The sequence below is a fragment of the Oncorhynchus tshawytscha genome, linkage group LG20 (genome assembly GCF_018296145.1).
Source record: "Oncorhynchus tshawytscha isolate Ot180627B linkage group LG20, Otsh_v2.0, whole genome shotgun sequence".
Taxonomy (NCBI): domain Eukaryota; kingdom Metazoa; phylum Chordata; class Actinopteri; order Salmoniformes; family Salmonidae; genus Oncorhynchus; species Oncorhynchus tshawytscha.
The window spans coordinates 30,003,493-30,018,681 of NC_056448.1; the positions used below are offsets into that span (position 1 = coordinate 30,003,493).

The window sequence follows — 15,189 nt, forward strand, 5'->3', positions numbered from 1 at the left end:
GCCTTTCATCGTGTGTGTGTGTGTGTGTGTGTGTGTGTGTGTGTGTGTGTGTGTGTGTGTGTGTGTGTGTGTGTGTGTGTGTGTGTGTGTGTGTATTTCCTGACACATACTGTATATTGGTGTGTCTGTTCTGAACACACCACATCTGAAACACAAGTTTCAAGTTTCATTAGTTGTATTTACGGGATACCCATGGTATACACAGTCCAACCAAATGCTTACTTTCAGGTTGATTCTTGATAATGCAAACATTGCAAACAACAATAAGAAATAATAAAATATAAAAATGTGAACATAAAGTAAATGGCTCAGTAGAATAAATAATATTATTTTGCATAAGTATAATACAGGAAGGCACAATTTATAGACCAATATTTACACGTCTTGGGGAACGGGGGATTGGGGGGCAAGTGTTTACATTGTGCAGTGTTTAGCAATTATAATAAGAGTCTGGTAGTAGCAGTTGGGATGAGTGTGTGTATGTGTGTGTGTGTGTGACTGACATGAGAACAGACCCCAGGGGGGAAACACCGCCTTTTTCCTGTTGCAGAGATATCCGACTTCCTGACCCACTAATTCTCAAAATGTCCACAACTACTATACCATGGCTTCCCAACCCTCTTCCTGGAGATCTACTGTCCTGTAGGTTTTCAGCCCAACCCTAATTTAGCGTATCTGATTCAGCTAGTTAAGGACTTGTTGAGCAGCTAATAAGTAGAATCAGGTGTGTTAAATTACAGTTGGACTAAAAACTCAAAGGACGGTAGATCTCCAGGAAGAGGGTTGGGCAGCCTTGTACTACCCTGTAGAACAGGGCGTCAAACTCATTCCACACAGGATTGTTTTCTTCCTTTCAATGAAGACCTATACAACCAGGCGAGGGGAGTTCCTTGCTAATTAGTGACCTTAATTCATCAATCAAGTACAAGGGTGAAGCGAAAACCCACAGACACTGGAGTGAGCTTAAAACATGCTAATGCGAATGAAAAACAAGAGTGCTCTCTCTCTCTCGCTGTGTCAGGGTGGTGACTAAGATATGACAAAGTTCTAGCAAAGAATGGGACAGGCCTTGCTCAGATAGGGAAAGGCCCTAGTGTGTCTATGTGTCTAGGGGTTAGGAACGGTTCACAAGCTCACGTTTCAAAGATCTTTGTCTCTCTATCTGCAGTGCCCATTACAGTATTAGCATAGAATACTACATCATGACACCTGAATCTGTCCACACAACTGTGTCCACTGTCCAGACCACAGAGATGAACTGAGTCAGTAGTTCACATGAGCCTTAGCCAATATCTGGGGGGGACAGAGAGCGTGTTGGAGGATACAATGCTCTCTTGTCCTGTCTGGTTATCCAGCATTGGAATGGAAAAAGGGAGCTAGAGAGGGAGAGAGGGAGGAGAGAAAGAGAGGATAGAGGGAGAGGGGAGAAAATAGAATCTACAAGAGGCAGAAGGAACAGGCAGCCCTCTCCAAACCCTGCTGTAGTGTACAATGTGATAGCGGGCCCAGTAACTCCAAACCCTGCTATTCACCAATAAACCTGCTATTGAAAGAGGGACCCATAACCCTGCTTTTAATCCACTGAACTAATTCTTACACAGTTCACAGTTTCTACAAAACGGCTTCTTTATTTCAAACAAAGGAAGATCATGATAGCATTCAGATCAGTAATGGCTATAATGGCATCACTTACACAAACAGAAAAATGACAAATACAAAAATATATTGCACTGTTTGGAGGTGAAGATCAACTTTGTAGGACAATTGACCTGTAAACATTTCAAATGTATTTTTTTTCTTATTTTACATCCGGCTGTTTCTTTGCCTCTTATGTAAATACAGAGCTTCTTTCTGTGTCATATGTCCACATACTACAATCAAACAAGTGCTTAGTAGGGTACTGCATCTATGGAGGGTTTAGTGAGGAAAGACACCTGAAAGACAGAGAGAGTGAGTGAGTGCTTCACAGATACACCAGTGTCTGAACACACACACACTAGTCATTTCACCATGTACCACATTCCCCATTCAGGAAACCCAAGACACAATAACACCTCTCTAAAAACATTTCCTTTCATTTGTTTCTAAGTTACTTTGTTCCAAAAGAGTCTGTGATCGGTGTTGTTTCTAGTTAAGTAGTAATGGTGTTGAGAAGACAACGGACATGTTCCAGCATATATTGAGGAAGAAAAGCTATGGAAGTAGAAAAACAGTGAGAGGCATGTGCAAAATTCACTCTAAGGCTGGAGGAGATCCTGACCACTGTTTCCAACAGTCCAACAGTGGATGATCTATTTTCTTCTTCTCCTCTCCTTTCTAGTCTTAGATGTGCCACGTAATGGTCATATGTACCAGAAGATTGGTCTAAGGACTATCTATTCTTTCTGACCAGCAGAGAACCGTGATGCTGGTCAGACTGAGGCGTCTCCTGGCCTCTCCACAGAGTGTCTATCAGAGCTGACATCCCTGCATCTGTTGATCTATGTACCCGAGAAAACTAAGGATGAGACGCAATGTTGGCTCCAGTAGGGGATTATAGCGGCGGCCATGTTGGATCCATCTGTAGGTGACTGGCTCCAGTAGGACATTATAGCGGCGGCCATGTTGGATCCATCTGTAGGTAACTGGCTCCAGTAGGGGGCTATAGCGGCGGCCATGTTGGATCCATCTGTAGGTGTAGATGCCTGTCTGCTCTGAGCAGGTCAGTGTTGTGCTCAGCGAGAGGGGCAGAGGTCGGGTCTCCTGACCACCTGACCTCCACAGCCCGGCTCTGGGTTAGGGTCAACCTGAGGAACACAGGGGGAAGAGTAGGCTAGTTAGACCTACGATAATGTGTGTGTGTGTACACGTGGATGTGTGGTGTGTGTGTGTACCTCAGAGTAGAGCGGCGGGGGCTGGTATCTGAACTCTGTGATGTAAGCGCGCAGTGTTCCCTGGTCCTCTTCGTTGACCTCTGACCCCTCACAGCGCTCCAGACAGCCCCACCTCTGCTCCTCTGTCACCACCAAGTCACTGTAGCTGGGGGGAGCTGTGAATACACACACAGCATAGGATTAACTTGGGAGAACACACAAACAGTACACAGTACACACACAGTACACAAACACACAGTACACGCTCACACAGGTGTATGTCGTACCCTCAGGTCTCTCTGGCCAGCTGATGCTACTACAGTAGCTGCTGATGCTGCTTGTTCGATTGGTGAATGTATGGAGGGGGATGGTCCCGATCACCAACGGCAACGATAGAGACAGGTTCAACCCCCCAGGGATGTCCACATACACCTGAGAGAGACAGAGGTAGATATTGTCTTATTGACAGCCCAAATCATGATATACCAGAAAGATAACCTTTACAGTATATGACTGAATATCCTGCTAAACCGGTTCGATTTTGCGAGGCGATTTGACTGACAACACTTATTTACCATTCTACAATATTAATACATGTATTACCATATAAACTATACACCATATTATAATTCCTCACCACCAGTGAGTACTCCACTCTGATGAGTGGACAGTCCAGGATGGATGGGGACACTGGGGGTATGTGGAGGAGTTTTCCATCCCAGCTCTGGCTCTTCCCCTGGGGTAGGGTGTCCCCACGCAGGGCTGCCATCTGCTGCTGGAGCTGCCTGGCCTTGCCCTTGGCGAAGTAGGTCTGGGTCTGGCTCAGCGCTGCCTTGGGCACCACCACCCTGGACGAACAGTTCTCCACCTCTGCAAAGATCTGGATGGACTCACCTAGAAGATGAGGAGAGGAAAGAGGAGAGGATGAGGCTGTGAGGTGGGGGTGGTATGGGAGGGGGGAAATGGGACAGTGTGTGTGTGTGTGTGTTACTCACCTGGCGTGTATCCCTTCCTCTCTATCTTGGCGCTGAGTGAGATGGGTCCCGAGGCACAGAACCAACAACATAAGGTCTTGTCCTTAGTGCCAGCTTGAGGGGCCTATACACAGACATTTCACAAAAACTGTGAGCATGTGTGTATGTGAGATGTGTGTGTGTGTGTGTGTACACCCCACAATCCTCACCAGCAGCAGTGGTGTGTTGATATCGATGTGTTCAAACACAGTGAACTCTTTCTTGACTTTGAAAGGCAGCAGCCATGGTCTGTAGAGCTCTGCTCTCACCCAGTACCTCACACTGCCATGCTTCCCTTCAAACGACGTGGCCAGGGGCCTGAGAGAGGGGGAGTGGAGGGAAGAGGAGAAGAGAGGGGGAGAAGAGGAGGGGAAAGGTGTATAGGATTATACTTTTTATATTTCTATCTTTAGATAAGATTCCATATTTGGGGTTCAGATTTTATGTTATAGCTGTGTGTGTGTGTGTGTGTTACATACATCTGTGGTAGCAGGAAGCTAAAGGCGAATTCGTGTAAGCCTGTGTTGAGAACAGTGAGGGTCTCCTCTGTACTGTCCTCATCTGAAATACAGGAAAACAAGATTCCAAATACCATACCTGACACACACTAATCTACACACATAGACACACACCCACTATTTAATTTCATTGTTTCACATTGTGCTTTCAAGTGCCTCATTCCAAGTCAACATCAAGATAATAAACACAGTAGTAAATGCTGGACGAAACATAAGTGCACATAAAAAAAATGTTTTTATAACACACCACACAAATTCACACAAATGCTTTATGACACGTAAAACCCAGTCATCGTATTTAATTTGAATATTACCCATTGTGTCAGGTCATAAACGCATCAAATACAACATTTCTTGTAATTTCCTCCATGAACACTTCAGATACTACAGAGCACAGCAGAGACCTGAAGACACACCCAGGCTGAGCGAACATGCATCCCCATTCACTTCCTTTATCTACATGTTATTGTGTACGTTGATGTGTGAATCTCTGATTATCTATTTTCTGCCACCTCAGCAGTCTTGCATTTTCTCATTTGCAGCTGAGAACATTGTGGAACATTGTGTATGTGCGTGTGTGTGTGTTTGTTTTTAAATCACACCGGCAGCGCGAGGAGAGCAGGAGCAGACTGGTATGAACCAGAATGAGCAGCGGATTTTCAGCCTGATACTCCAATGCATACATACTTAGCTTGCCATTGGAGGAAAGCTAACCTGGTCCCGCCCCTCCACCAAGCCCCTTTATGAATGGCCATGTGTTCTGTAATATGGGAGAATTGAGAGAAAGAGAGAGAGACATGAACAGAGAGATAGGGAGGATAGGAGAGAGAGAAAGAGAAAGGGAGGGAGATAGAAAGATTTAGGTATTGAGTGATACTCAGAGACCGAGAGGGAGGGAGTCCGACAGACAGACAGACACTACAGTCTAGATCTGTGTCTATTTGAGAGAAATAAAGAGGGACTCGAGAGTAGGTACATTCATGCATCTTTATTAAAATCCAACAACATATTTTATTTGACAAATTCTTCAATCAATCAACACACAAATACAATCAAGGTTATTACAGTGCAACAAAATAAGGAAAACATAAAATACTTACAGATCATGAACTAATAAACACTATGCTTGAGCAACAGTGGAGATCAAATCAGTGTAGGCTCTGGTCCTGGAGAGCTACAGGGTGTACCGGCTTTTGTTCGAGCCCAGCACTAACACACCTGGGTCACATACTCATGTTCCACTATTTAGAACACTGTTGGTTCAATCAGGTGAGTTAGTGCTGGAAATAAAAATCCTGCACCCCATGTAGCTTTCCTGAGGTAAACAGATGATCAGCACATACATGACATCATTTACCAGCCAGCTACATAAGGAACCCTACCCTACTGATTAACACTGTTTTCACAAAGGCTATTCTGAACTATTGGGCACCGGTAGGTTATCTGAACTAAAGGGCACTGGTAGGTTATCTGAACTAAAGGGCACCGGTAGGTTAAGTTGCCACCGATAGGTTACGTTGCCACCGGTAGGTTACGTTGCTGAAAAGGCAACCAGTCTTCTGCTGAAGGTCTTGGTGTTGTCATATTGTGATGGATAAATGTTCGAAAAAATATGATTTCAGCTCTCACAATACCCTGGCAACAAGAGCCTGATTCGCCCATGCAAAAGTGCATTTACTGTAATATGAGATAGGACTTGTTTGTATTGCTGTGTTACGTCAAGAGTCTATTTTTATTGCGCTGTATACTAACTATGGGGTTGTTTTTCTTTTAAATTGAAAAATTAAAAGTGTATCTCTTGGTGTTGTCAAGCCCTGTAAAGATGCTAAATAAATCCTAAATGTTTCACTTTACATGTCCCATTAGACCAGCTATTACGAAAATTGTTATCAGCTGAAACTGAACCTCAGTAGCCTAGTAAGGTAATGGGCACTACTGTAAACGCCCTCTTTGGTCAATGCAATGATACATCAACAGGTACTATTAAGAAATGTAACATATCAGTTACTTTATGAAAGATGTGTGGCATAGGCCTGCCTACGTGTTAGGCTAGTTGTGCAGTACATTAACTGAACTGTTACAGCAGCAAATTGAAGACAAAGTTGCATGCTTAAGAATTTTTACTTCCCCAGATGGAATGATGTCATCCTAGACACGTATGGCAGTTTAGACCAATCAGAGGCGAAAGGGGTGTCTCCCCCCCACGCGCCCCCTTCCCTCAGCCAGTTTGTGATCAGGTTTGAACCGCTTCTAACAAAGGGAGTAAACTTCAGGTTGTCATCAGCGAAACAACGTTATTGATAAAATTATAAAACAAAAGCAGTAATAAACCTACAAAAATATTATAACTTTAACCGCTTTTAGTTAGATTAGCCCTCGCTCGTGTCAAATTGACAACATTGAGGTTTCTTAATTAACTCGCTAAATAAAACGCAGAGAAGGCTTTACAAACTTCAATTCGAATAAAACACACACACGTGTCATAAGACATCAATTGAGCAAATATTTATGTCGGATCTGGCGTATTAAACAGCCTAAATTGGATGCAGAAAACCTATCCTTTGTCGCATCAGCACCACTATCCCACCTGACTAAGAACTGTAATTTGTTCCAAAGAATGTGTGATGTGTGTGTTACGCAGTTTGTCAAATTTAACCCATCGTCAGTCATGTAACCTACAAATGGCGTAGGCTATAATTACCAGCAATGACAGAGCTCCATAACATAGCTGGAATCTGAAAATTCAGAACAACCGGAACTAGGCCTTTCCATATATACCCAATTTCAAGTTTGCCAGCACATCTCTGTGAGAATGAGTGCGTAATTATGATGTGGTTGTCCCTTACCTCTCTCCTCTCCTATTAACGTGTCGCTATGGTTTAAGTATTCAACCTCCTCGGTGTAATTCTGAGTGTAGGCAGTGTTGGCCCCGGCGTTCCGGGACTCGGTCCACCGCACCTTGGCTACGCCTCTGGCGGTTATGTTCAACGTTTTGACGCGAACCTCGCCGATGACTTCGATTATCACCCTCCCCGAGACCGAATCCCCACCGGAGTAAACGGGGACGTTGTTGTCGTTCAGATAGTCGAAGTAGACCGCTAAAGTTTTCACCTTGCCCAGCACCATGGTGTTAGAGAAATAGCGTCTATGAAAACTGAGAAATCATAAGGAACCCTCCGCCCACGGCCCCTCGCTTTTTGCTCAGGATAGAGGATGCGCCCTGCGGGCTGGGTTAGTGGTCCTCTCGCTGACGGTTCATATGGATGTCAGAGGTTCAGGGTTACAGCAGCGGCTAAAAGCTGTCATCCTCCCAGTGCGTTCATTTCTATGGTCTCCTCCTCCACTTTCTAGTATGAACAGCTGCTTCGTGTCTCAGCGCTCTTAAAGGAGCCTCGCCATAATAAACGTATTGGGATGTGCGTACAATTGCGCATTAGTTCATCCTTCCTCATGTTGCTGAGTTGAGTTCATATAGATAGGCTACAGATCTCGGATCAGCTTCTCAAATCCAAAATCCAAAATGCAAACCCGAAAAACATGACTGACCTTCGATCAGTGTTGGGGCAATTTCATTATTTCTGGAGAGGATAGGCCTACAGTTTCCACAACTGTTGCAATTTCATTATAATGTCCCATTCTTAAAGAGTTACTGCATTATGGACCTTCAACCCTTCCTTTGCTGTGTTCCCACCCCTATGGTCGCTCTTCCACATTCACTTTTGACATTTGGTCCAAAAATTGGTTCTGATGAAAGTCCTACTGGCCATATGAACCTTCTTACAGAAAATGACGATACTATAGTCCCTTACCGCCATCTACTTGTGAAAAGAAGAACAGGCTAGTAAGAGCATTTCATGATAGACAAAAATATAAAGGCAACATGCAAACATTTAAAAAGTTTTTCTGAGTTATAATCAATTGGGGTGATAGGTAGCCTAGTATTTAGAGCATTGTGCCAGTAACCGAAAGGTTGATAGATCGAATCCCTGAGCTGACAAGATACAAATCTGTCATTCTGCCCCTGAACAAGGACATTAACCCAGGCCATCATTGTAAATAAGAATTTGTTCTTAACTGACTTGCCTAGTTAATTTAGGCCCTAATTTATGGATTTTCCATGACTGGGTAGGGGCGCAGCCATGGGAGGGCATAGGCCCATTCACTTGGGAGCCAGACCCTGTCACGTTCTGACCTTAGTTCCTTTGTTTTGTCTTTGTTTTAGTATGGTCAGGGTGTGAGTTGGGGTGGGCAGTCTATGTTTGTTTTTCTATGGTGTTTTTGAGTTTGGCCTGGTATGGTTTTCAATCAGAGGCAGGTGTCGTTAGTTTTCTCTGATTGAGAATCATACTTTAAAAAAAAAAATGGTATATATTTTTTTACCCCTTTTTCATGGAATCCAATTGTTTACTATCATGTCTCATTGCTACAACTCCCGTAGGGGCTCGGGAGAGACGAAGGTTGAAAGTCATGCGTCCTCCGATACACAACCCAACCAAGCCGCACTGCTTCTTAACACAGCGCGCATCCAACCTGGAAGCCAGCCATACACCAATGTGTCGGAGGAAACACCGTGCACCAGGCAACCTTGGTTAGCGCGCACTGCACCTGGCCCGCCACAGGAGTCGCTGGTGCGCAATGAGACAAGGATTTCCCTACCGGCCAAACCCTCCCTAACCCGGACGACGCTAGGCCAATTGTGCGTCGCCCCACAGACCTCCCAGTTGCGGCCGGTTACAACAGAGCCTGGGCGCGAACCCAGAGTCTCTGGTGGCACAGCTGGCGCTGCAGTACAGCGCCCTTAACCACTGCGCCACCCGGGAGGCGAGAATCATACTTAGGTAGCCTTTTTCCACCTGTATTTGGTGGGTGTTCGTTTTCTGTTTTCTGTTGTGCGTCTGCACCAGCCAGAACTGTTTTCGGTCGCTTCTCTTTGTTATTTTGTTATTTCTGTGTTCATTTAATAAATATGGACACATACCACGCTGCACCTTGGTCTTCACCTTCTTCCACCGACGACGACCGTTACAGAATCACCCACCACCAAAGGACCAAGCAGCGTGGTAACGGGCAGCAGCAGCAGCAGCGATCGCAGGACTCCTGGACATGGGAGGAGATTCTGGACGGCAAGGGACCCTGGGCACAGGCTGGAGAATATCGCCGCCCCAAGGCTGAGCTGAAGGCAGCGAAAGCCGAGAGGCGGTGGTATGAGGAGGTAGCACGGCAGCGCGGTTGGAAGCCCGAGAGGCAGCCCCAAAAATGTATTCGGGGGGGCGGCACACAGGGAGTGTGGCTAAGTCAGGTAGGACACCTGAGCCCACTCCCCGTGCTTACCGTGGAGAGAGATGGACCGGGCAGGCACCGTGTTATGCCGTGAGGCGCACGGTGTCCCCAGTGCGCATGCATAGCCCGGTGCGGTACATTGCAGCGCCTCGTATCGGCCGGGCTAGAGTGGGCATCGAGCCAGGTGCCATGAAGCCGGCTCAGTGCATCTGGTCTCCAGTGCGTCTCCTCAGGCCTGGGTACATGGCACCAGCCCTACGCATGGTGTCCCCGGTTCGCCAGCACAGCCCAGTGCGGGCTATTCCATCTCGCCGCACTGGCCTGGCTACAGGGAGCATTCAGCCAGGTAGGGTTGGGCAGGCGCCTTCACGGTCCGGTCTATCCGGTGCCACCTCCACGCAAAAGCCCTCCGGTGGCAGCCCCACGCATCAGGCTGTCTCTCTGTCTCCTTCCTACAGGTGCTCCCGTCTGTCCTGAGGTGCCGGAGTCTCCCGCCTGTCCTGAGCTGCCAGAGTCTCCCACCTGTCCTGAGCTGCACTGGTCAGCCAGGGGCTGCCGGAGCCGTCCGTCACGCCGGCGCTGCCGGAGTCGCCCTTCACTCCGGAGCTGCCGGAGTCGCCCTTCACTCCGGAGCTGCCGGAGTCTCCCGTCCGTCCGGTGCTGCCGGAATCTCCCGTCCATTCGGGACCGGGGTTAGGGTCCCCAGTCCGAGGTCGGCGGCGAGGGTCACCGTTTTTAATAGGCCACGGAGGCGGATAAAGAGGCGGAGAAAAACTATGGTGAAGTGGGGTCCACGTCCCGCGCCAGAGCCGCCACCTCGCACAGACTCCCACCCAGACCCTCCCCTATAGGTTCAGGTTTTGCAGCCAGAGTCCGCACCTTTGGGGGGGGGGGGTACTGTCACGTTCTGACCTTAGTTCCTTTGTTTTGTCTTTATTTTAGTATGGTTAGGGCGTGAGTTGGGGTGGGCAGTCTATGTTTGTTTTTCTACAGTGTTTTTGAGTTTGGCCTGGTATGGTTCTCAATCAGAGGCATTTTTCCACCTGTGTTTGGTGGGTGTTTGTTTTCTGTTGTGTGTCTGCACCAGCCAGAACTGTTTTCGGTCGTTTCGCTTGGTTATTTTGTTATTTCCGTGTTCATTTAATAAATATGGACACATACGACGCTGCACCTTGGTCCTCACCTTCTTCCACCGACGACAACCGTTACAGGCCCAGGCAATCAGAATGAGTTTTTCCACACAAAAGGCCTTTATTACAGACAGAAATAGTCCTTTTAACCTTTACACATTTTTTAAAAGTACATAATGTTACAAATTTGAAAAAGGTATATCATTGATTAATTATATTCAATTTGCTTTTGCAAATTCATTCACGTCCAACTCCCACATTACTGGTACAGTACTGATGGTTCATTAACGTCTATATAGATCTCTTAGCAGCTTCCAACGTATTCCAAAACCAAACTTTGGAAAATTAGGAAAAACATTTTTCCTTTCAAATGTTCTAATAATATGCAAGCTCTCAGAGGGGGCAGTCCCCAATTGCCTGCTAATTAGTGAACCTCCACCCATAAATGGATTGATCTCTGACCTCGGCAGCGATACCAACCCTAATTATGCCATTAAACAGCAGAAGTTGTGAACAACGCTTTCCAAAATCTACCATCGAGCACAGGCCATGTAAAGGTTCTCTCCAGTCTAGCCCTGATGTCTTGCCATCCGAGATTGGCATTGGTCCAATACCGCAGTGCACAGCTGAAGCACAAGAAGGTAACGGTAGACATAAAGGGACAGGTGGAGAGAACCGGGAAACTGATGACAAATGCAGAAAAGGGAAAAATTCTGCTAGCCATGGAACTGCGTTTGAAAACTCAACAATTTAATGTAAAAATGCAAAAACTTATGACGATGAACGAGGACAAACTCTTCGACAAACTCTTTGACAAAACCATCTTCTACAGGGACAAAATCGTATTCTACAGGAACAACTCCATTCAGCCAAAGCTAAATATGATGATGTCCAAGCCAAACTAGATGAATCTGACGAGTTATGTACAAACAGGAGCGCGACTTGATAACATGCATGTAGTTTTGTTGAACGTTACTCAGAGTAACACTGTTGTACTACAAATGCTGCAGACCAAAGACGATCAGTTAATGAACACAATGACTAAGTTGGATAACAGGTCAGTAGAACTCATTGATGTCGCTGACCAAATGAATGATGAGAGAACTCAGGTGATGAAAAGTGGACTCTACAATACAGCAGAATACCACCCTTAGGTACAATCTGGTGGAATTCCAGAATGGTCACGTTCTACAGCGTGACTACCCAACCAAGCAACCTGAGTCCAGCACTCAAAGGAGTGAAGACGATAGGTTTCAGACTTTGCCTCCCGCAAGTGTCCCTCAGTCTTCTCCTCTTGGCCCTTCGGTACTGAGTAATACGGCGCTTCTCCTCTTGGCCCTTCGACCCCAATTTCCCCACAGGATGAAGCCAACCCTCTCCGCCCGCTTGGCGGAACGCCTTGACAAACTTGTCAAGAATTTCCCCACCTTTGACCACGTTCCAGGTCAGCCAAACGATACTGAGACGTTCCTAGATGACATAGAGGAATGCTACTCAAACCTTATGGGTTCTGACAGGGTTTACCTGTTGAAGCAATGGTCAAATAGACACGTGACGAGATTCATTCGTCTACAACAGCAACACGTGTTAAATGATTGCGCTAAACTCGCCACAGCTTTGAAATTAGAATTCAGTGGTTCTGTGGCTCGCAAACACAATAGCTCACTGGCTAACACTGCCAAACAAGCTCGGAACGAACACCCACAAGCTTACTATCATAGGTTCTTTCAGCTTACTTTGGCCTACTCAAAAAACAGGAATGGAAGGGCTGTTACCATTCAAACAAATGTTTCTGTCAAATATGTATCCTACCTTCATTACCTACTTGGGCCCTGCAGACCACGTTGGCTTGCCTATCTTACAACTCAAAGAGCTTGCAAGGCATCAAAAGCTCGCAACGCTAAGAGCCCTGACAACTCCGTTTTGAAGTTAGACCAGGAGCACTCACTCCAGTTTGAGGCTGAATTATCAGATATTGGAGCGTTGACAGTTGACGCACAACAACGGTTTCTACCACGAAACCACGAATCCAATAACCTCCGCAGTCAAAATAACTGTAAAGTACGTCGCCATTGAAACGACTACCGCTACAATCGACCTGTTCACTACGTTCCTGCACCCAACCCACAAAAAGTGTCAGATCACAAGGGTCACAAAGGGTTAAAGGACAATCAAAACGTAGACCAGTGTTCTCTAGAAGTTCCATTACGTGAAGCGAGAAAATTTGAGAAAAGGGTAAAAGATAAGTCACAAGGACTAGACGGGGAATTGCCGGACACCAGGTCCGCAGGAATTAACACCCTTAGCAAGGACGTTAAAATTCTAATTTCTTCCGCTCTCACTCAAGACCCTATCCCGGGCCCGCTTGATCAAGAAATATCGCCACAGGCTTTGTCTATAGACTCTGATACAAAGTTTGCGAAGAAAAAGGTCAAAAGCTTTGTTTAAAGCCAAACCTAAAAAGTCAATCTGCGTTCACCTTTAACAGAAATTGCACAACACGTTATTGCGAACGACCACTCCACTTTATGGGGAATATGTCCACTAAACGTTTGATGATCTCAAAAGGGCTTTGAAGCCAACTAAACATTGGTTAAAAGTGGAACGATGAGACACTACATTTCAAGGTTTCACTCAGACTACCTCATCCCCTCACATTGAGAGTCATGCTGAAACTACACTTCCAGGATGTATCACTTGTTCACCCTGTGTATGTTACCAGCCTTGAATCTGAACACCTGCTACTTGGAGCAGACTTGATGGATCGGTTACTCCCACTGATGGATTGGAAAACCAACCATTTATGGTCACAGGTCACAGTGCCTTCTCCACTGACCACACTGTCTTCCCCTAATGCTACCTGCAACGCAGTTATCCACGAGGGGTTTCTGTCGAAAGCACCCCTTGGGAAAAAGACGCTTCAAAACCTCTTGGTGCAGAATCCGATCCAAGGAGATATTATGATATCTCGACACATTCCATCAGCAAACCTAATGGACCATTCTGTTCATTATTTCGAGACAGTTGTCTCTGCGGATGAAAAAATGTCCTTTTCCTTGCAGTCGTACAATACTGTAGTTGAGATGAACCTCTCTTGCCCTTCGGACACTTCCGCAAGCACTGCGGCCGTCTCAGCAAGAAAAGCATCGATGTGCAGTGTACTCTGTTTCCAATGATACATCTTCCACTTTGTGAGCGACTGTCACCCCTTACAAGGACACTAATAGCGTCAGTCCAGCAACTGACCCGATGACTCCCACTGGTGAAACACTTCGCGAAGCACAAACACCAGGAGATTTGGTTGAAAGGTTACAGCCATTCTCATAACAACGCGGCCGCTGACATAGGGTCTAACCTTTTAGTTTGTGCCTTGGATACCAACACCACCCACTGGTGGGGGGTCCCGAGACACAAAGGGGGGGAATAGTAGCCCAGACCCATGGTGAGCCTCATCGAGGCCGGTGGGGGAGGGGGTTTGAAACTACACGCAACACCGTACGAGGTCGCCAGAGCATAAAACAAGTCTAGTTGTAACCTCCCCTACGAGAACAGTGACGAGCAGACAGGCCCCTAAAAGGGGGTTATCTTAGAACATATCTAAGATATTACTGAGGTGTACCACACTGGTTGTAAAAGAAGTCCAGTGGGCTTCCACCTCAAACAAATGGCAAAAATAGTCATGCCTTGCCATGTGTAGGTTCAACTACAATACAACTAGTAAAATGCTCTAATCATGTGTTACGGTAGGATAGTATTTCAGAATAAATTACTAGGATAACTGGTAGCCTTGAGTACCAGTACCAATGCCAGCCGCAGTCAGTCCAGCAACAATCAGTAAGATGATTAAAGACCTCACAAGTCAAATTGCTAATGATAATAGCGACAGAGGAGTTAGTAGTAGGGATTCTCCAGAACACTCTTCTGATGGTGAACGCACATGCCACTAATAAATAGAACCCTCCATTCAGGAGGAAAGATATTAGAAGTCATGAACCATGGTCACACAGTATACGACTGGTCCAGTGCTTATAGAGTACTTCCGTCGTGAGGTTATCTCCTCCGTGGACAACATATGAAGTAGACTTCTTCATACATATCGCCACTACAATAGTGGAAGACACAGTGACTTGTAGTAAAACCACGACAAACTCCCTTGATACCAATTCTGACTGACCCCCAGGCATTGAACTGAAAATTGCCTGACTATGTCAGACTCATTCTGAACAAGTTGTAGACTACCAGAATACTTGGTTTTCTTCCCTTGACATGTGCGCTTGTGTAAGCATAAACACACATGTACAGTACAACGGAACATCCAATTAGGATTTATGCTAGGATCACTTAATAAGGGTCAGAGCAAAACGCTAGCCTGGGTGAAATTGAAAACGTACCTTTA

At 46.0% G+C, this 15,189-nt stretch overlaps 1 protein-coding gene across 1 annotated transcript; it reads right to left on the reverse strand.

The window, feature by feature from the left end:
- Positions 1-1,601: 1,601 nt before the first annotated feature.
- LOC112220237 (arrestin domain-containing protein 3) lies at positions 1,602-7,747 on the reverse strand. The gene is made up of 8 exons (XM_024381969.2): positions 7,230-7,747; positions 4,345-4,426; positions 4,036-4,183; positions 3,848-3,950; positions 3,490-3,746; positions 3,140-3,284; positions 2,874-3,028; positions 1,602-2,786 (listed from the first exon to the last, which is right to left on the reverse strand). The coding sequence occupies exons 1-8, from the start codon at positions 7,507-7,509 to the stop codon at positions 2,715-2,717; spliced, it is 1,242 nt and encodes a 413-aa protein (XP_024237737.1). The 5' UTR covers positions 7,510-7,747; the 3' UTR covers positions 1,602-2,714.
- Positions 7,748-15,189: the final 7,442 nt, after the last annotated feature.